Consider the following 20,987-nt stretch of genomic DNA (forward strand, 5'->3'; position numbering starts at 1 on the left):
GCGCAAGGGCTGTATTTGCGAATTTAACAATAAAAAACATTTCGCTTCAATACCGTTGATTGGTACAAACTATTCGCAAAAATTACAAACAAACAGATAACAAGCAAGTATGGTCGGGTTGTTGTCTCTTTGGCACATTCCCCATTTCCAATGATTCTCAAATTTATGCTCAAACAGTGAAGTGGCAAATTCTCGTATCAGACCCAACACTGTTGAAGTCGTTTGTTTCTTCACCAGTTTTTAATAAAATTGAGAATGGAAATGGTGAATGTGTCAAAGAGACAACAACCCACCATAGAACAAACAATAGCAGAAGGTCACCATTAGGTCTTCAATGCAGCGAGAAATTCTTGCACCCGGAGGCGTTCATCAGCAGGCCCCAAAACAAATACATATACTAGTTCAGTGATAATAGACGCCATTCTAAACTCTAAATTATACACAAGAAACTGAAGTTAAAAATAATACAAGACTAACAAAGGCCAAAGGCTCCTGACTGTGGATAGGCGCAAAAATGCGGCGGGGTTAAACATGTTTATGAGATCTCAACCCTTCCCCCCTTACCTTTGGCCAATGTAGAAAAGCGAGCTAACCGACTGAGCGGAAGAAGTACTTCCTTAGCTCAACCGCTTATATGGCTGACTAAGTATCTACTAAGTTTTTCTAAGGGAAGCAACCCGTCACACTTCCCACACCTCAAGACAATGCAAGAGTCATTATACTCTATAATGATGATATTTTCATCTTTTTTATATTTATATTTTAACCTGGCTAGGTAATTCTTCTAACCGTGGGTAATTATTGTTGGGCGCCAAAATAACAGGAGACCACAAATTTCATTACAAAATTGCTCGTCTCCACCGGGACTCGAACTCGGCACCTTTGTATGACAAGGCAGCGCGCTAACAGACTGAGCTAAATAAGTACTCCCTTAACTTAATCTCTTACGGCTGACTAAGTATCTACAAAGTTTTTCTTAGGGAAGCAACCCCGTTACAAAGGATTCAGGATTTTTATTTAATTTTTTAAAATAGTGCAGCCCGTGACACTTTATTATCAATTCGATTTTTAGATTTTTTTTTCTGAAAAGAAATAAATGTACTTTAGATCTACAGGTTACAGTTTGAATTTTGATCATTATTGAAAGCTGTATGGTCCCCATACGGGGCGCCGAATGGGACTCTTGTGGTTTTGAACAAAATTCAATTCTGTCATAACAAAATCATTTTTGTCTTACAAAACTATGTGCTACAGACTTGTTTTGTGAGAACTTCAATTTTGTGATGACAAAATTCATTTCTGTAGACAAAATTCATTTTTGTCATGACAAAATTAATTTTTGTAGACAAAATTCATATTTGTCATGACAAAAGTCAATTTTGTCTTAAAGGTATGCAAATATAAACATATTTGCATACAAAATTGACTTTTGTTACCTGATATGGAAATTAAATCACAAAAGTCAATTGTGTACGGTAAGATTCAATTTTGTGAGACAAAATTGACTTTTGTGAAACAAAATTGACTTTTGTGAGACAAAATTGACTTTTGTGAGACAAAATTGACTTTTGTGAGACAAAATTGACTTTTGTGAGACAAAATTGACTTTTGTGAGACAAAATTCAATTTTGTCATTTTTGTTGAGACAAAATTCAATTTTGTCATTTTTGTTGAGACAAAAGACAATTTTGTTAATTTTGTTGAGACAAAAGTCAATTTTGTAAATTTTGTTGAGACAAAAGTCAATTTTGTTAATTTTGTTGAGACAAAAGTCAATTTTGTCAATTTTGTTGAGACAAAAGTCAATTTTGTCAATTTTGTTGAGACAAAAGTCAATTTTGTGACGACAAAATTCATTTTTGTGATGACAAAATTCAATTTTGTAACAACAAAATTCAATTTTGTAACAACAAAATTGACTTTTATGAGACAAAATTGACTTTCGTGAGACAAAATTGACTTTCGTGAGACAAAAATCAATTTTGTTGAGACAAAATTCAATTTTGTTAATTTTGTTGAGACAAAATTCAATTTTGTCAATTTTGTTGAGACAAAATTCAATTTTGTCAATTTTGTTGAGACAAAATTCAATTTTGTCAATTTTGTCAATTTTGTCTCACAAAAGTCAATTTTGTGTAACAAAAGTCAATTTTGTGTAACAAAAGTCAATTTTGTGTAACAAAAGTCAATTTTGTGTAACAAAAGTAATTTTTGTGTAACAAAAGTAATTTTTGTGTAACAAAAGTCAATTTTGTGTAACAAAAGTCGATTTTGTATGCAAATTAGTTCACAGAATCCAAACTAAACTAATTTAAATACAAAATTGACTTTTGTCGCTCAATTTTCAAATTAGGTAACAAAAGTCAAGTCTGTGTAACAAAAACGAATTTTGTCATGACAAAAGTGACTTTTGTCATGACAAAATTCATTTTTGTTACACAGACTTGACTTTTGTTACCTAATTTGAAAATTGAGCGACAAAAGTCACTTTTGTATTTAAATTAGTTTAGTTTGGTTTCTGTGAACTAATTTGCATACAAAATCGACTTTTGTTACACAAAATTGACTTTTGTTACACAAAAATTACTTTTGTTACACAAAATTGACTTTTGTTACACAAAATTGACTTTTGTTACACAAAATTGACTTTTGTGAGACAAAATTGACTTTTGTCTCAACAAAATTGACAAAATTGAATTTTGTCTCAACAAAATTGACAAAATTGAATTTTGTCTCAACAAAATTAACAAAATTGAATTTTGTCTCAACAAAATTGACAAAATTGACAAAATTGAATTTTGTCTCAACAAAATTAACAAAATTGAATTTTGTCTCAACAAAATTAACAAAATTGAATTTTGTCTCAACAAAATTGATTTTTGTCTCACGAAAGTCAATTTTGTCTCACGAAAGTCAATTTTGTCTCAGAAAAGTAAATTTTGTTGTTACAAAATTGAATTTTGTCTCAACAAAAATGAATTTTGTCGTCACAAAATTGACTTTTGTTTCAACAAAATTGACAAAATTGACTTTTGTCTCAACAAAATTGACAAAATTGACTTTTGTCTCAACAAAATTTACAAAATTGACTTTTGTCTCAACAAAAATGACAAAATTGAATTTTGTCTCAACAAAAATGACAAAATTGAATTTTGTCTCATCAAAAATGACAAAATTGAATTTTGTCTCAACAAAAATGACAAAATTGAATTTTGTCTCACAAAAGTCAATTTTGTCTCGCAAAAGTCAATTTTGTCTCACAAAAGTCAATTTTGTCTCACCAAAGTTAATTTTGTTTCACAAAAGTCAATTTTGTCTCACAAAACTTGACTTTTGTTACCTAATTTGAAAATTGAGCGACAAAAGTCACTTTTGTATTTAAATTAGTTTAGTTTGGTTTCTGTGAACTAATTTGCATACAAAATCGACTTTTGTTACACAAAATTGACTTTTGTTACACAAAAATTACTTTTGTTACACAAAATTGACTTTTGTTACACAAAATTGACTTTTGTTACACAAAATTGACTTTTGTGAGACAAAATTGACTTTTGTCTCAACAAAATTGACAAAATTGAATTTTGTCTCAACAAAATTGACAAAATTGAATTTTGTCTCAACAAAATTAACAAAATTGAATTTTGTCTCAACAAAATTGACAAAATTGACAAAATTGAATTTTGTCTCAACAAAATTAACAAAATTGAATTTTGTCTCAACAAAATTAACAAAATTGAATTTTGTCTCAACAAAATTGATTTTTGTCTCACGAAAGTCAATTTTGTCTCACGAAAGTCAATTTTGTCTCAGAAAAGTAAATTTTGTTGTTACAAAATTGAATTTTGTCGTCACAAAATTGACTTTTGTTTCAACAAAATTGACAAAATTGACTTTTGTCTCAACAAAATTGACAAAATTGACTTTTGTCTCAACAAAATTTACAAAATTGACTTTTGTCTCAACAAAAATGACAAAATTGAATTTTGTCTCAACAAAAATGACAAAATTGAATTTTGTCTCATCAAAAATGACAAAATTGAATTTTGTCTCAACAAAAATGACAAAATTGAATTTTGTCTCACAAAAGTCAATTTTGTCTCGCAAAAGTCAATTTTGTCTCACAAAAGTCAATTTTGTCTCACCAAAGTTAATTTTGTTTCACAAAAGTCAATTTTGTCTCACAAAATTGAATCTTACCGTACATAATTGACTTTTGTGATTTAATTTCCATATCAGGTAACAAAAGTCAATTGTGTATGCCTTTAAGACAAAATTGACTTTTGTCATGACAAATATGAATTTTGTCTACAAAATTGAATTTTGTCATGACAAAAATGAATTTTGTCTACACAAATGAATTTTGTCATCACAAAATTGAAGTTCTCACAAAACAAGTTTGTAGCACATAGTTTTGTAATACAAAAATGATTTTGTTATGACAGAATTGAATTTTGTACAAAACCACAAGAGTCCCATTCGGCGCCCCGTACGTACCCCATATTTATGTTTTATTTAATGACCTCATGATAAAACTTACTTATGAAATACAAAAATACAAAGATCAGTGGAGACAGGACATGTAACTGCTAATAATATAAATGCTAAAAGAAAAAGATGTTGTATAATTCCCAAAGCTATAATTCAAACCCACACCACTTAGTAATTTAAGACAATTCAAAGGAGAAAACCAACTGTCTAATTTATCCACAAAATAGTGAACGAGAAACTTAGTAACACAGTAACAAACTACAACCACTGAATCCAGACTCCTGACTTGGAAATAGGCACATACAGAATGTGACTGCGTCAACTTTAGCATGCTAGTTGGTGTCCAATCCTCCTCTAATCAGGTACAGTGTTGTAATAGAACAACATAAAGATTATTAAGTGGTAATTGAATAAAAAAAATCTATAGGGTGAACCAATGCATTTTTTTATAACAAAATCCATACTAAAAGTTATTGTACAAGTAATAAGTGAATTTGTACAAAATGCTACATGTTCACAGACAATGGAATTTATTACAAAGGATAATAATAATATATACTGGAATAGTCCTGGGTCCAATTGATTTTATATGTTTATGTGATGTATGTTACTGAAATTCTTCTGCAAATACAGGGCCACCCGATATCACCAGTAGAAAGACCATAATAGTTATACATTGTAAGAAAATGTGGTAAGCGTGCCAATGAGACTATTATCCATTCAAATCACAATTTTTAATTAGCTTCAATTTATACGGTAAATTGGCTGTCAAAATGCTAACATTAAAATTTTCAATAACAGTTAACAGCAAATAGATTTTCACAATAACAGAAAACAAAATAGAAAATAGTCCTATAGCACTCACACCACATCTTCCTATATCTATAACAGCTAACAAAGAATTAGACAATAACAGCTAACAGTAAATATATTTTCAGAATAACAGATAACAAAGAATTAAAATGCCCCATAACAGCATAACAGTTAAACCCCTTGCCCCCCCCTCTTCAAAGGTCACAAACCAAAACTATACCGACTACGTCGGAAAAATAAATGATTCCAAGTCACATGGCGGACATTTATAGTATATAACGTATGCTAACAATAAATAAATCATATAAGTGTTTTATTCGTAGAGCTTACATAAAGTTGACGTCCAAACTTAATAACACGTGTTAGAAGTAGACACGGTTTAATTGTTTTTTTAAGAGCTATTATAAAAATATTAGTTTTAACTATTTAAATGGTTTTATAGCTGAATATTTGATTTCGCTCATTAATTTTCGTTGATTTATGAACCATTTATTACATCTCAAATTATATTTCATTGTCGAGGATAAAAAAAATAGATAATCATGTTAAATTTGAAATAAAATTGTTATTACTGGACATCAGACTAGAACCAGTGGTGCTGTTGGAAATGTACCTTATTCGGTTTTTCTGCTAACGGATATCTGGGCAAATCTTAAATTTTTTGCATCGTCCTTCGTTGATTATTGCTTTGCCAAAAAGAAGACGTGGTGTGAGTGACAATGAGACAACTCTCAATCACAGTCACAGTGTGCAAAAAGTAAACATTTATAAGTTTAAGTACGGCCTTCAACACGGAGCTTTGGCTAACACCAAACTATAAAGGGCCCCAATATGACATCTTCCGGATCTTTTTTTATATTCAGATACATTGTAATGCGCTGTAGGCTGAAACTGACATACTTCTAATACTACGAATATTCCACCCCCTTTTTTTGTTTTACATAAAAACAACACAAATGTACATGACAAGGAACATACTGAGTAAAAAGTACGATAGAGTCATGAAGAATCGATCCAGGAGATGGGCATATTCTTTTCCTGAAATATTGTATTTTAAATCTAGTGTGTCGTCTTTCTCATATTCTATCACAGCATCTTGGACTTTATTCGTACACCTTGAAACTTTTATCAGACACGCAGCTAACTTTCCCGGCTTGAATGTTTCTGTGTGGTAGTAACGCATTGATATGATTACAAATATTACTATCATACCACTGATCGCTATAATGAGTATCATGACAAGCAGGAGAGTGCACAAGGGGTCAGATGATGTTGGAAGCGACGACAAAGCAATTGTCAAAAATATAGCATATGATAATAGGATAGTCACTGCATAAGATACACGCTCTCCTGAGTCTGGCGGCAACACGAACACTAATGGATTCAGAATACAGAACGATAAAGTCGGTACAACTAACATTACAGCATAGTAAAGTGGACGACGTGTTAAAGTTACTTCAACGTTAAACTTTATGGAGTATATAGAAGTCACCTCCACATACGAACGACTTTTTACTATCCAATCAGAGTTTGTTGAGAAGTAATCCATTATTACATAGTCGAAAAGCGGAGATAATGTGATATCCAGAGCTGATGTTCCCCATGGTTGAAATTCCAGAGTACAGACTTGTGTGTCAAACGGAAATTTTGTAAAGTCTGTAGAGCATTTTGCATTCAACACGCCACCGGGAAACCATGCCACCATTCCAAAACTATAAACAGTAAGAACGTTGTTTGTGTCGTAACCGAATGGTTTCATTTCATTTGGAGAATTCACGAGAAAGATATAAGGATGCCATATTTTTGAGTTGTCTAAAACAAGATTAGTAACACCGCCATAACTTGCTGGGTTCCATTGTAAAGAGACGTCATTCCATCTCATAGAAAGTCCGCCAGTCAAAGATAACGTTTCGTCGACACCATTAAAACCATTTACAGTAAACAGACAAAACCCGAGTTTGACTTCGACAGGACTTGATGCGTTTTCCTTCGGAAGAAGATGTTTTTCATATCCATTCATGATATAAGTGAGGACATTTTTCGAATCTTGCAAAGTTTGCGCTTGCGATACTGTATACAAATATCCAAACATAAAGAACAGAAATAAACGATTCATGACGGACATTAATGCTACTGGTATATAGCGTATATATACTAACAGTTAATAAATCATATAAGTGTTTATTCATAGCTTATATAAAGTTAACGTCCAAACTTAATAACACGTGTTAAAAGTGGACACGGTTTTAATTGGCCTTTTAAGTGCTTATTAAGATTAATATGAACAATATTAGTGTTTACTTTTTAAAATGATTGTAAAGCTGACTATATGATTTTTCTCATTGCCAAATGTAGAACGTCTCATTTGAGATCACAATTCACTTTAATAGTAATCTCCTAGTGAATTAAAAAAAACTGTTGACCCTGATAAGTCCACATGGACTGGGTAATCAGATTTTTAAAAAAAGTATTTCAAATATTTTTTTTTCGTATTTCCTGTCTATTTGTAATACATTTAATATTTGTACGTTTTCTACCGACCGTGCAAGTATATATATATAGCCAGTCCAGGTCGTTAACAAGTTCTGTCATCGTCATTAACGTTTTTTTTTTACGTTAGCAACATATTTTCCTTTTTTCTAGCAATATGCAGTTTACTATTCACATCCATACACTGTAAAAAAAAACAACAAAAACTCTGTTAACCGAGTCCCTGTTAATCAGTCGTGATATTGACAAAAAAAATTAACATTAGATCTCCACAGACCAATCTCCCTTAATTTCTTGGATGACGCTTCTAATTTATTAATGCATCTTAGTTTCGGACATTGAGTTTAAAAGTCTTTCGCAAATTATACCACTTAGCACAAACCTATCCTTAATTGACAATTTAAAACAAATATTTGCAATTTTAAAAGTATTGTACCACTTTGTTTCCAAACTACTAGTCAACGTGGTCCCTGTTATTTTACCATACTGCCTTCGATCTTCACATGATTTGAGACTATATCAATCCTTTATATTAAACACTAGCTCTAGAATATTAAAAAAATTACCACTTCACAGGTGAACATTATGAATACATGTGCAAAATTAGCTATGAACACAGAAACAAACTTTTATCTTAGATCCATGTACAAAGGATTAAAAACTGATACACCCTGCGAATGCGTACGCCTTGTAATATGAAAAACAGACAGCAAAGAAAACTTCACCTTTGACCTATGAATCATGAAAATGATGTTACGGTCAGATGGACCCTTCCAGATGGACATGAATATCATATAATCATTCCATATACAAATGTACATTTAACCTGTTACTGTATAAGAGGAACAAACTAAAACACGAACATAATTACCCTTGAACCTTGAAAATCAGGTCAAGGTCAGATTACACCTGCCAGTTGGGCATGTTCAAATTACAATCCTTCTATAACCAAATATACTAGACCTATTGCTTATAGTATCTGAGATATGGACCACCAAAACATAACCTCATTTGCTGATCCACGAAATGAGGTCGAGGTCAAGTGAAAACTGCCTTGACGGGAATGAGGACCTTTCAAGGTACGCACATACAAAATATAGTTCTTCTATTACTCATAATAAGAGAAAAATAAACCTTACAAAAAAATCTTAATCGTTTTTTCAAGTAGTTACTGAACTGAAATTGAGGTCAAGGGCAATGCCTATGTGACAAACGGGAATTTCGCATCTATATACAAAGTATGAAGCATCTAGGTCGTCCATCTTCTAAAATATAAAGCTTTTTAGAAGTTAGCTAATGCCGTTACTATCTTCTGCCGAGTTTTCTGCGACAAAAGTTGCATGCTCGACACAAAGATAGATGATCAGTATCTTTAAAGATAATGAAGTTGAATACAGGTAATTCTAGATCATAAATTAATTATCCAACCAGCAATAAACATGCATGCTGAAGATAGTGACACGCGTGTAATCAAAGTATATATCGTGCTTTACTAGATGACGAGGTCAGTTGTAAGGGAGCTACCGTTGTATTGGATGGGTCCAGGGTGCAAGGATGAATTATTTATTTTATTTAAGTTGTAATCTTTGTCCTGGATTTAATATTTAGTTTATCAAGACTTTTTTACATAAATTGTCATTCCGGCTTTTTTTTTATGACCCGTTTAAGGGCATTATATTTTCTGCTATGTGCGTCCGTTCGTCTGTCCCGCTTCAGGTTCAAGTTTTTGGTCGAGGTAGTTTTTGATGAAGGTGGAGTCAAATCAACTTGAAACTTAGTATACATGTTCCCTATGATATGATCTTTCTAATTCAAAATGCCAAATCAAATTTTTGACCCCAATTTCACGGTCCACTGAACATGATGGTGTGAATTTCAGGTTAAAGTTTTGGTTAAAGTTTTTGGTCAAGGTAGTTTTTGATGAAGTTGAAGTCACATCAACTTGAAACTTAGTACACATGTTCCCTATGCTATGATCTTTCTCGTTTTAATGTCAAATAAGAGATTTACCCACATTTTCAGGGTCCACTGAACATAGAAAATGATAGTGCAGATAGGGCATCCGTGTACTGCGCACATGCACGTTCTTGTTTTGTCAAGTGTCTCAACTTGCCTTTTTTCAAATTTCACCCCACCCCATAAACATCAAATTCAAATATTAGCTCCCTTTAAATGAATATTATCATTGTAGTGTAACAGAAGTCTGCCTCCAAACCAACCAGTCTTTGCTCTCAATTTCTGACAGAAAAGAAGCCAGTGCTTATAAAGACGTGACTTTGACAAAATCCAGAATCAGACTACTGATCTTCGAGGCCCCTCATGGGGGGGGGGGGGGTCCTAGTAATCACATAATCACAATTGTTTTGCCAATATAATCACATAATCATTAAATATTTGCTTATCTTTAGTAATCAAATAATCATAAACTAAAAATACAGTCCTAGGTAATCAAATAATCATGAAATATTTGGCTTAATAATCAAATAATCATTAAAAAAACGGCCAAGTAATCACATAATCAAAAACCCCATGAGGGCCCTCATTTTCAAGATTCATGGTGATCATCTCTAACATACTACACCACAAAGTGTTATATATAACTAGCAGTAAACAAAGGTGGATATTCTGTAAACCTAAATACAAGGCGAACATTCGTGTGAAATACAAATTCTATCCACATTGTGTTCATTTAATATGCAAATGAGATATAGTAATCAGGCCTCTATTTGATGTTCTGTCATATCCTATTTCATCATGAAAATCATAGTATAGTTTCATCAGCATTTAACCTTTGACAGTCATTGAATTATTACAAAATAGGGGGTGGGGTAGGAGGGGTCCAGATACCGAAATCCCGGGCTTAAAAACTCAAAATCCGAGGTCCCAAATTTAAATAAATTTAAACCCCGAAATCCCGAAATTCGAAAAAAGAATTCCTGGATCCAGAAAGGGTCAATCCCAATTTCCGGAGCTTAAAAACAACCGGAGTTCCGATAAAGGTCCTATCCCCCTCATAATATGGTGTGCTATATTCATACTAATTTATCTGCAGTTATAAAACTTTTTAATGAGGATGCTGAATGAACAACATGATTGAATGGCAATAATGTAAAATAATAAAAGATTGTTTCATAAAAAATCATTTTATTATTTTGGATTTCCAATAACAGAATATTGTATACATCTTGGTTATGACATAATTTCCACAGAAAAAAACTGATTTAAGGTCAAGATTACCATTTGGTTCTTTTTCAGAGTAACTCAGTGGCGGATCCAGGGTGAGGGTTCGGATGTTGGATTCCAACTTTTTTTTGGGTGAAAATCATTGCATTTGATTGGGGACATATGGTTGAAACCCCTCCCCCTCTTGAAAATGGCTGGATCCACCCCTGAAACTTAAATATAAATATGAACAAAATTGTATGGCTTGCCCTTATCACTGAAAACAGAGAACAAGACTGCAAAGCTAAATATAAGGGACAAATGTACATGAGATAATGTTATTACAATTTAACATGCAGGGAAATTATTTTTACAAAAAGAAATTACTTCACCAATGTAAATTTCAACTTCTGCTGTCTCAGATTTCATGTATAAATGGATACACTGACCCCCTGTTTTTGTGTATAACTAGGTGTCTCTGCCTTTCTGAGAAAATGTCTTAGGTTTTGATTATTAGATCTTTCCAACCTACCAGTGAAATTCGATTGTAATTATACTGAAGAATTATTTTTTCTTTATACCATGATTTGTTTGCTTTACATTTTTACTAATACTGAGAAATGATGGATTCAGAAAAAAAATGTATATGAGGTTAGACAGATGTTGGTCCCTAGTGAAGTATAAATAGGCTCTAAACTAGTGGTCCTTGCATTTCACATTCTAGGTAAAATTACCCTTTTAAAAGTAAAATAATATAAATCTTTGTAATGCCATAGGGACCATCAGAAGAGCATACTAATGTCTTGGTCTATTAGCATTCCACATTCTAGGTAAAATTACCCTTTAAAAGTAAAATAATATAAATCTATGTTATGCCATAGGGACTATCAGAAGAGCATACTAATGTTTTGGTCTGTTTATAAAAGCAAGACAGAAATATAACCCTTTAATGCAAAATGTGACCAAAAAAAGTCAAATATAACAATATTCACATAAAAATCTGTAGAAACATGCAACAGTGCATTTGTGAGGGTCTGGATAAAAGTCTTCTCATCCCGGTACAATTTTTCTTTTGAGAGGCATTTATCTCTTTTTTTTTAATTGTTTATGATCATGTTATTAATTATTCTCTTTTCTTTATATTTCAGCATACATTATTAACTATTTTTATATTCTAATACTATTATTATCTGTTCTTTATCTTTTAATACCACATTATTGTCTTCTTTTTTTTCCATTTTGTGGCCCATTTGACTCTAACCTGGGTTTCTTTTCGCCAATTAATCTCAATTTTCTTAACCTGTCATCCAGACTCTTATCTTATAAAACAAAATGCATTTTTATGAATATTTTCAGATTAAAGTTTTCTCAACAGGTCTCTCAAGCTGATTTCTCAAAAATTTAATAGTTTTGTAACTAAGTGTAACATAGATCATCATCTCCTTAATACAGATATAGCTCGCATAACATGTAGGGTAATAAAATACCATAAAATACTAAACATTAAATGCCAGCTCTGCTGATGAACAAACAGTCCAAAAATGCACTTTAGAAAAAAAAACCACAGATGTTTCTTGGAAAAAATAATATAAATATATAAAAGTCTTTTAATGAATGATGACTTCTACAAAAAAAATACCAAACAATAAAAATGTTACTAACCATTTCTAGTATACAACCTCAAATTGATCCACAACTTTCACATATGCAAAATAAACTAATTACAATTTTATTCTGGAAACAATACCAAATGTCTTTTCCCTTTTCAGGTTAATATAAATAAGCATGCATATATATATAAAGATATAAAAAAAAAAAAGCTACAAAGCTTCTAGAAAAGTGACAATTTACTTGCAAGGTTATTTATCAAAACCAGTTTGGACTGAAAGGGTTCTAAATTATCTAAGGCATGCAAATTCTCATCTTCACACTCAAGTGTGATTTTATTTGTGTTCTTCCTTAATATAATTTTTCCTTAAAATGTATTTTTTATTACAACTGCATCACATCTAAAGATATTTAATTTAATCCCAATGACCATAATATCCAATGTCAGCATAATAGAGGTGACAATCAAAGTTGAAAAGAAAATAATCCTGAAAAGAATAATCAATAAATGCTTAATACATGATGTAAACAGCACATGGCACATGAGATAGTATATAAAGGTATCAGAATAACATTCCAAAATTCTTAAAAATAATATGAAATCATCATTATGAAAATTGCAAGTAACTTAATCTAAATGGAAAAAAAAATATATATATATTAATTTAATACAACAACTGGCACTGTATAACAATATAAAAAATAACTTGAAAAGAAATTCAAAGTAAAATATTATCAACAACCAAATTCTATAAAAATAGAAATAGCTATACCATCTAATATGTTACCAAATTACAACCAATACATAAACTTGAACATTGATCAGTTCATTTCTTTCCCCTACATTTAAAGTACTGCATGTAAGCCATGTATATTAAGCAATATGTAAAATTACCTCTACTGTTACAAAATTAAAATATCACAAATTAAGTACTACTTAAATTATCTCCCTTATTAAAGCTACTTATAAAAAAGTAAAGTTATGCTATCATAACAACTTTTATATTTAAAAATATTATTTGAGCCATTTTAAAATGTTTCGTCATGCAATTTGATATCATTTGCTATTACATGTATAAGCAATTAAATGAATTGAATATAATTGTTGTCTTCCAAAAGATAAAAATTTCATATATGCATGACTCTTATTTAATTTCCCTGACTGTGTGAGGGCTTCATAGCCAGTCAAGGTCATTAAAAAAACCCATCATCATAATTTTATTAAAGCAAATATAAAATCTATTTTTCCCAATCTAATTTTGGAATATCTGTGTTACCATTTCCATGGTAAATATTAATATGACCTTCACATTTAAAATATAGGTCAAAAACAGACTCATAACCTTTATCTTTCCACCAAATACAAAGCTGTCGGTTCCATGTGCAAGGCAAAATATAAAATAAATTTTCATGTTCTAATGATAACAAAGTAAAAAAATCTTGATCACCCAAATGACCTTGGAATGAATATTTTTTTGTTAAATCGTCAACAACCTTTGGATTAATTAAGGAATTATATAACTCAGATTTTCTCATTTTGTCTAAGTTTAGAAGTAGCACACCACTGTTAAAACCTGTGATTCCGTTTGGTGGTGGATCACCGACCCTTGTACCTGGATTAGCGCCACGATATACTGACAACACATGTCTATACACAGGTTGATTCTCCCTGGCTATACCCATGACATTTGTGTCGGAAAAGTTATCAAATAGATCAAAAAGCTCCTTGACATCGTTATTGAATTTCAAATCGGCGTCCATCATGATGACTCTGTGTAATGTTTCTGGCATCACCCTGTGTATTGCGATAGAGAGAAAGAATAGGGAATGACTGTAATACGCTCCAGGTTTATAACTAAAATGCTGCTGCATCTTCTTTATAACTTCATGTAGTTTCTTGGCTAAATCATCAGTATCTAGCTTCACCAACTGAAATTACAAAAAAAAAGATTTTTTTCATACTTCATTTTTTCTATCATGCATATGATAAGGGGCACGGAAGACCTCATGATGGACCATTGCATAATTCTTTCATTATAATAAAAGCTAATTGTAACTCTTACAAATTCCAAGAAAAATGCAACTACTTATATTCCATTATCTTGAGTGCCTACAAATGTACCATGTCTCCCATGGGATAAATTTTGGAACTGCCCTATATTGATAGTATACAGGGGAGGATCCAGCCATTTTAAAAATGGAAAGTTCCCAACCCAGGACAAAAAGGGGTGTCCAACTATATGTCCCCATTGATATGCATTGATCGTAAAAAAAAGGGGGGGTTCCAACCCCCCGGAACCATCCCCCTGGATCTGCCACTGGTATACCAAAGTCTGATCAATATCTGCAGGCATAATGATAGCAAACTTGTACATACAGTAACTAACAAGTACAATTTTCATAAAAATGTTAAAGGTTGTAAATTTGTAATTCAAGGTAAAGTTATTCAACCATAAACCTCAAATGCTATCAATAAATACGTAATCATTTTACAAATGAGCCAAAATTAAGATACATGTATCAACAGGCATACTTAAAAAGTGCTGAACACTGTTTCATTTCAGATTAGGACTGAATGCCATTATAGGATTTACATTTGTGAATAAAAAGGTGACACATATGTACATTTATAAATACAAGTTTGAACCAAATATCTGAGCAATCTGCAAAAAAGGAAGAAAATATTAACTATAGTAACATGTTTTATGTATTCAGAGCAATAAAAATCACTGATTGAAAGATTTGTATCTTTTTGTATCCATAACTTCAAACTTTTAAAGTCCTCCATTGAGACAACAAAAAGCATGATATAGCACTATATTCTTCAGAATGATAAGAATTTGTTTCATTAACTAAAATGACCTTAATGTGTCTATGTTAAAGGTTCACTGAATTCATAGAACAATGTCCTTTTCTTTAATTAACTGACTTCTTCTTTATATTGCATCTTCCCTAAATCTGCTTAAAATAAATACCCCAACCTCCCAATAATGACTGGCATGTATTGTTTAAATTTGAAGTTGAAGTGCATGTCTTTAACTGTAATATTGGCTTAATATATTATAAGACTAATAAAAGACTATTACATTTACAAACCGTAGATTAATAACAGGTTTATAATTTATTATTACTAAATACCAAGGTCAAAAGAGTGGATTAAAACTTACATATATTTAAACTGTCAGAATAACATCAAATCAAAATGTATTAAATGATATCAAGGCATTGACATGCACAAAAATCTGTCAAAAGAATAACAGCCAACAGCATATCAAAGAGGTTAATTGTTGTTCAAGGTTAATGTTAAGAAAAGCAAATTATTGACTGCTGGTAAATTCTTCTATGAAAGTTATCCTCTATCTGCTAAAGTTTCCATAAAAAAAACAAAATAATGAATCTACTGTATTTTTACCAAAAAATGTAAAACTTAGCCTCTTTTAAGGGCAATTACTCTTTTAAACCAGATGCTCCACAGGACACAGCTTTATCGGACTGCAGAGGTCAAGCACTGAACGATTGCTAACTTGGGGCAAGTATGGACACAACATTTAAGCTTGATACAGCTCTGAATTTGGATTATAATTAAATAGTTGACACAGTATAATAGGTTTCTGACACAGAATGAATGTGGTCTAATGAAGTTAAAATATTTTTTTGCTGTTGAATATTAATCCTCTCCAAAAAAAAATGTTTGAAGAAATTTTCTTTTAACATGTCTAATTTCTGAAATCTGAAATGAGAAAAAATTACCCCCCCCCCCCCCCCCATTTTTTTCACCTCCTCCTTTTCCTTATTCCAAAAATAATCTCAATTCAAATTTCTAATGGAGTTTGCAACAAAAACTAGTCATTTAAATACATCATTAAGTATTTAAATATAAAATGTCATGCAGTCATGGTTAAAATTAATAACTTCTAAAAAAATAAATGGGGAATGCAGGTGTCCAAAGCTAGGGACACAGATGCTAGCATATAATGTCATAAAGGTATATTACTCAAGAACTGTCAAAGTGAAGCTGCCAAAAAATGAACTCAAACTGAGTTTAGAGGTAATAAGCATTATATACACATTTCATTTCATTTAGTTGAGACAAACTTAGGTTAAGCGAACAGAAAAAAAACTTTTCTTCAATTTTTCCACTTGTTAAGTGGCATAAACCTAGAATGGTAATCATAGTGCTTGTAATCACTGAATGGTAAAGATTGCTTTAATTTATCAGTTGTTAGTAAATGTGAATATTGCATTTTATATTGTATAATATATAGCATTGATTTAAGTTGATTCAACTATTATTCTGGACAAAGAAAGATAAATCCAATTTTCTAAAAAGATTTCCTAAACATGCTAAAGCATCAATGGTTTTAGATGATTCAACAACCATTCTGGACAAAAAAAGGTAACTCCAATTCATTGTCTTGAAACTATATAAATGCTTGTTTTTGGCCCTTTATTCCTAGACTGTTTGCCCCATAACACTTTAAATATATCACAGCCATCTACTTATGGCATTAAACATTGTGGTACAATTTCAGATTAATTAAAATACTTATACACAACTTATTGTCCTGACACTAGATAATGCTTTTTTGGGCACCTTTGGGCCTCTTAATTCCTAAACCCCAAAGTCAAACCCAAACTTCCTTTTGAGTTAATATCTTATTGATTTCTATTCACTTATACTGAAGTTATTATCAGGAAACCATCTGTTTTTGGAAGACGCTGACAACAACAACAATGCTGATAGGGACGTGATACCAATATATGACTGCAAAAAATTTTGCGGTCGTAGAAAAGTATGCTGAAGATTTTAGGCTTGTAATAGCTGTTTTCATTTACAAAATGTATTTGTTGTTCTTGTTCTGCTGATCATATTTGCCATTTCAGCTTCCCTTTGACTATTTGCTAAACATTTGTAACAAGAATGTGTCCATAGTACATGGATGCTCCACCCTAACTGTCATTTTCTGTGTTCAGAGGACTGTGAAAATGGGTCAAAACTCTAATTTGGAATAAAAATTAGAAAGATGATATCATAGGGAACATGTGTACTTAGTTTCATGTTTGCTGGACTTCAAATTCATCAAAAACTACCTTGACTGAAAACTTTAACCAAAAACATTAACCTGAAGACAATGGAAGAGGGACAGACAGATGGATGGACGAATGAACACACAGACTGAAAAACGTAAATGAGGCATAAAAAATGGGGCATAAAAATCACCATTTTAAGGACAATACTTGTCTTATGGTGTTGTTGTATAATTTTGATCACATAGAAGTTAGGGAGGTACCATTTGATTTTTATGGGGTGGGGGGGCTAGGATGAAAAAATTTGTTCGGTCCTGCCTTTTTTTACCTAAATTGTCGTCCCGACTTTTTTTTTTTGCAAGTGTCTCATCCTGCCTTTTTTTCCCTCAAAACTCCTGTTTTGTTTGGATACTTTTCCCAGAAACTTGATTTTTTTATTGGTAAAAAGACCAGAACCCCATTGAAAAAACAACTATGTACATGCAGAAATTGTCATTTGGTTGATAAGCCTGCCAGTTTTTATAGTTAATTTGAATATACGTATACATGTATGCAATTCTTGAATAATTTGTAGATCAGGACATAACCTTATAATTGTCGAGCCTTCGACTTTAGTCGAAAAAGCGAGACTAAGCGATCCTACATTCCGTCGGCGTCGTCGGCGGCGTCAACAAATATTCACTCTGTGGTTAAAGTTTTTGAAATTTTAATAACTTTCTTAAACTATACTGGCTTTCTACCAAACTTTGACAGAAGCTTGTTTATGATCATAAGATAGTATCCAGAAGTAAATTTTGTAAAAATAAAATTCCATTTTTTCCGTATTTTACTATAAATGGACTTAGTTTTTTCTGCGGGGAAACAAAACATTCACTCTTCGGTTAAAGTTTTTAGAATTTTTATAACTTTCTCAAACTATCCTTGATTTGTACCAAACTTGGACAGAAGCTTGTTTATGATCATAAGATAATATCCAGAGGTAAATTTTGTAAAAATAAAATTCCATTTTTTCCGTATTTTACTATAAATGGACTTAGTTTTTTCTGCGGGGAAACATTACATTCACTCTGTGGTTAAAGTTTTTAGAATTTTAATAACTTTCTTAAACTATCCTGGGTTTGTACCAAACTTGGACAGAAGGTTGTTTATGATCATAAGATAGTATCCAGAAGTAAATTTTGTAAATAAATAAATCCATTTTTTCCATATTTTACTTTTAAATGGACTTAGTTTTTCTGCGGGGAACCATTACATTCACTCTGTGGTTAAAGTTTTTAAAATTTTAATAACTTTCTGAAACTATCCTGGGTTTGTACCAAACTTGGACAGAAGCTTATTTATGATCATAAGATTGTATCCAGAGGTAAAGTTTGTAAAAAGATTACTCTGTTTTTTCTGTAATTTACTTTTAAATGGACTTAGATTTTCTTACAATCATAAAGTAGTAACAAGAGGAATATTTGTATTGATTTTTTTCCTCATTATTGTTGAGCCTGCGATTTACAGCAAAAATAGGCGAGACACTGGGTTCCGCGGAACCCTTACAAATTTTTATATAATAAATCATTCTAATTCTAAAGGAAACCAATCAGGTCACCTAATATTGTTAACCTTTGTCTGACAGTTTGAGTGAATATTTCATAGGCGGAACCAGGAGAAAAATTTGGTTAATTATACAGGTTATCATTGAAGCATGACTGGAGCAGGCCCCCCCCCCCCCCCCCTTTAGGTCAGTCAGCAGTGCCCCCCTTAGGAAAAGTTCTGGATCCACCACTGTATTTGATTACAGAACAATTCCCAAGGGTAAATTAAAAGCTTTAACTTACTGCTCAAGCGCACTTGTGAAATTGTTATCCCAAGATAAACATGATAAAGGGATAGTTGGATTTATGTAGGAAAATTAAAGATAAGTTTGTGAAATTATTGAAAATCACTGAAATTAGCATTTGAAGATCAAAGAAAACACCAAAATCACTTTAATAAATAGGTGTAAACTGAATATACATTTGTACATGTAAAAAAAATCACTGAAATAGGTGATAATGAAATCACTTGTTTAAGTAGCACCCCTGACTGGTGATAGCTAATATTTTACCAGCACATATACATGTATTAGCAAAAAGCTAAAACAGGGGGAATAACTCCAACATTAATATCCTACAGTTTGAAAAACACAGATTTATTTATGACTTGTATGCAGTCTGCACCTTTAGCTACTAGTCCGATGGCCCAGATTAGTAAATATTGATTGGGACTAGTGAAAATTTCCAAATTTTAAATAGTCATATATGGGCAAGTTTTGATATTTTGTGTCCGGACTATTAGATGGAAAAGTTTTTGGCACAGACTGTATATAATGGCTGAGGTAATAGACGCTAATTAACCGACTGTTTGACATGCAAGATGTCAATTGAAACCAGTGAGTTTTCCACTGAATTTGCTTGTAATAATCACCTTGATTAATGACAAAATGGTCAATTAGGGAATGACATCAATTGTATAACACTGAAAAGATCACTGAAAAATTATTGGATACAATTTTTGAAAAATGTTTTTTTTTTTATGTTTGGGACCTCAGGATTTCTGGATCAGGACCTCTCCAACCCCCTTCTAAAGAGGAGCAGATTCTTGACTTGGGTCAACCAATGCAGGTTTCCAAATAGCAATAAGGTCTATTGTGTTGTTCGACTGTATGCATAATTAAAATAAATATGCTTATTAAATGATTATAATATTACCTTGTATTGTTTATTGTATTTACTGACAGCTTGTTTTAAGATTGCATCTGCAATGACCTGACTAGCTTGGTCACCAATTATGTAAATGTTGACAGGCGCTGTTGTCCATTTAAACATTGATAAAACAGTTGTTTGGAACTTTTGTTGTAGATTGGTGTTGTCTTTGGCATTTGTAAATGTAATTACAACGTTAATTTCATGTACTGCTTCATTTTTCTGGGCCTTAGCAGTGCCCTGCGGTTCGTTTTCCAAAACAACTTTTACATTGCCCACTCCTTTTCCTAAAGGCACAGGGTCTGCCTGCGGTATTTTTGAGTCAATGTGATTGAAAATAGATGTTGTCAACAGAATTTGGTAGCAAATGATAAGTATAACACATGTAATAAGGAAAGCAAGTATCTTCAGCACTCCAGATGATCTCATATTCGGTATTTAGCTGCATCGTTTGCCTAGTTATCGTGAAAAATATGTATACAATCCCGGGAAGGTCTTTTAAAAAAAGAAAATGTAAAATTGACATATAGATTTGAAGTAATTTCTAAGTAACGGTTGTTCAGAAAATAAAACGCATTATAAAAGTTTGCGAATTGTTCTACAGTTTTGAATTGAACTATTTTGATTTTGAAATCTGCATCTATCAGAAAGTCGTCTGGAAGCTGG

At 31.8% G+C, this 20,987-nt stretch overlaps 2 protein-coding genes across 2 annotated transcripts; both read right to left on the reverse strand.

Moving 5' to 3' along the window:
- Positions 1–5,063: 5,063 nt before the first annotated feature.
- Positions 5,064–7,444, reverse strand: LOC134693052 (acetylcholine receptor subunit alpha-1-B-like). Its single transcript, XM_063553756.1, has one exon. The coding sequence runs from the start codon at positions 7,424–7,426 to the stop codon at positions 6,239–6,241; it is 1,188 nt and encodes a 395-aa protein (XP_063409826.1). The 5' UTR covers positions 7,427–7,444; the 3' UTR covers positions 5,064–6,238.
- Positions 7,445–12,542: 5,098 nt separating this feature from the next.
- Positions 12,543–20,780, reverse strand: LOC134693359 (xyloside xylosyltransferase 1-like). Its single transcript, XM_063554133.1, has 2 exons — positions 20,328–20,780; positions 12,543–14,490 (listed from the first exon to the last, which is right to left on the reverse strand). Exons 1-2 carry the CDS (start codon positions 20,748–20,750, stop codon positions 13,801–13,803), a joined length of 1,113 nt encoding a protein of 370 aa, XP_063410203.1. The 5' UTR covers positions 20,751–20,780; the 3' UTR covers positions 12,543–13,800.
- Between the last annotated feature and the right edge of the window lie 207 nt (positions 20,781–20,987).

The sequence above is a fragment of the Mytilus trossulus genome, chromosome 12 (genome assembly GCF_036588685.1).
Source record: "Mytilus trossulus isolate FHL-02 chromosome 12, PNRI_Mtr1.1.1.hap1, whole genome shotgun sequence".
Classification (NCBI taxonomy): Eukaryota; Metazoa; Mollusca; class Bivalvia; order Mytilida; family Mytilidae; genus Mytilus; species Mytilus trossulus.

Excerpts from the sequence above, each read along its gene's own strand:
- LOC134693359 (XM_063554133.1), bottom strand. The coding sequence starts at position 20,750 with ATGAGATCATCTGGAGTGCTGAAGATACTTGCTTTCCTTATTACATGT. Across the intron at positions 14,491-20,327 it reads AATACAATAAACAATACAAG|TTGGTGAAGCTAGATACTGA; the intron begins GTAATATTATAA and ends TTGTAATTTCAG.
- LOC134693052 (XM_063553756.1), bottom strand. The coding sequence starts at position 7,426 with ATGTCCGTCATGAATCGTTTATTTCTGTTCTTTATGTTTGGATATTTG.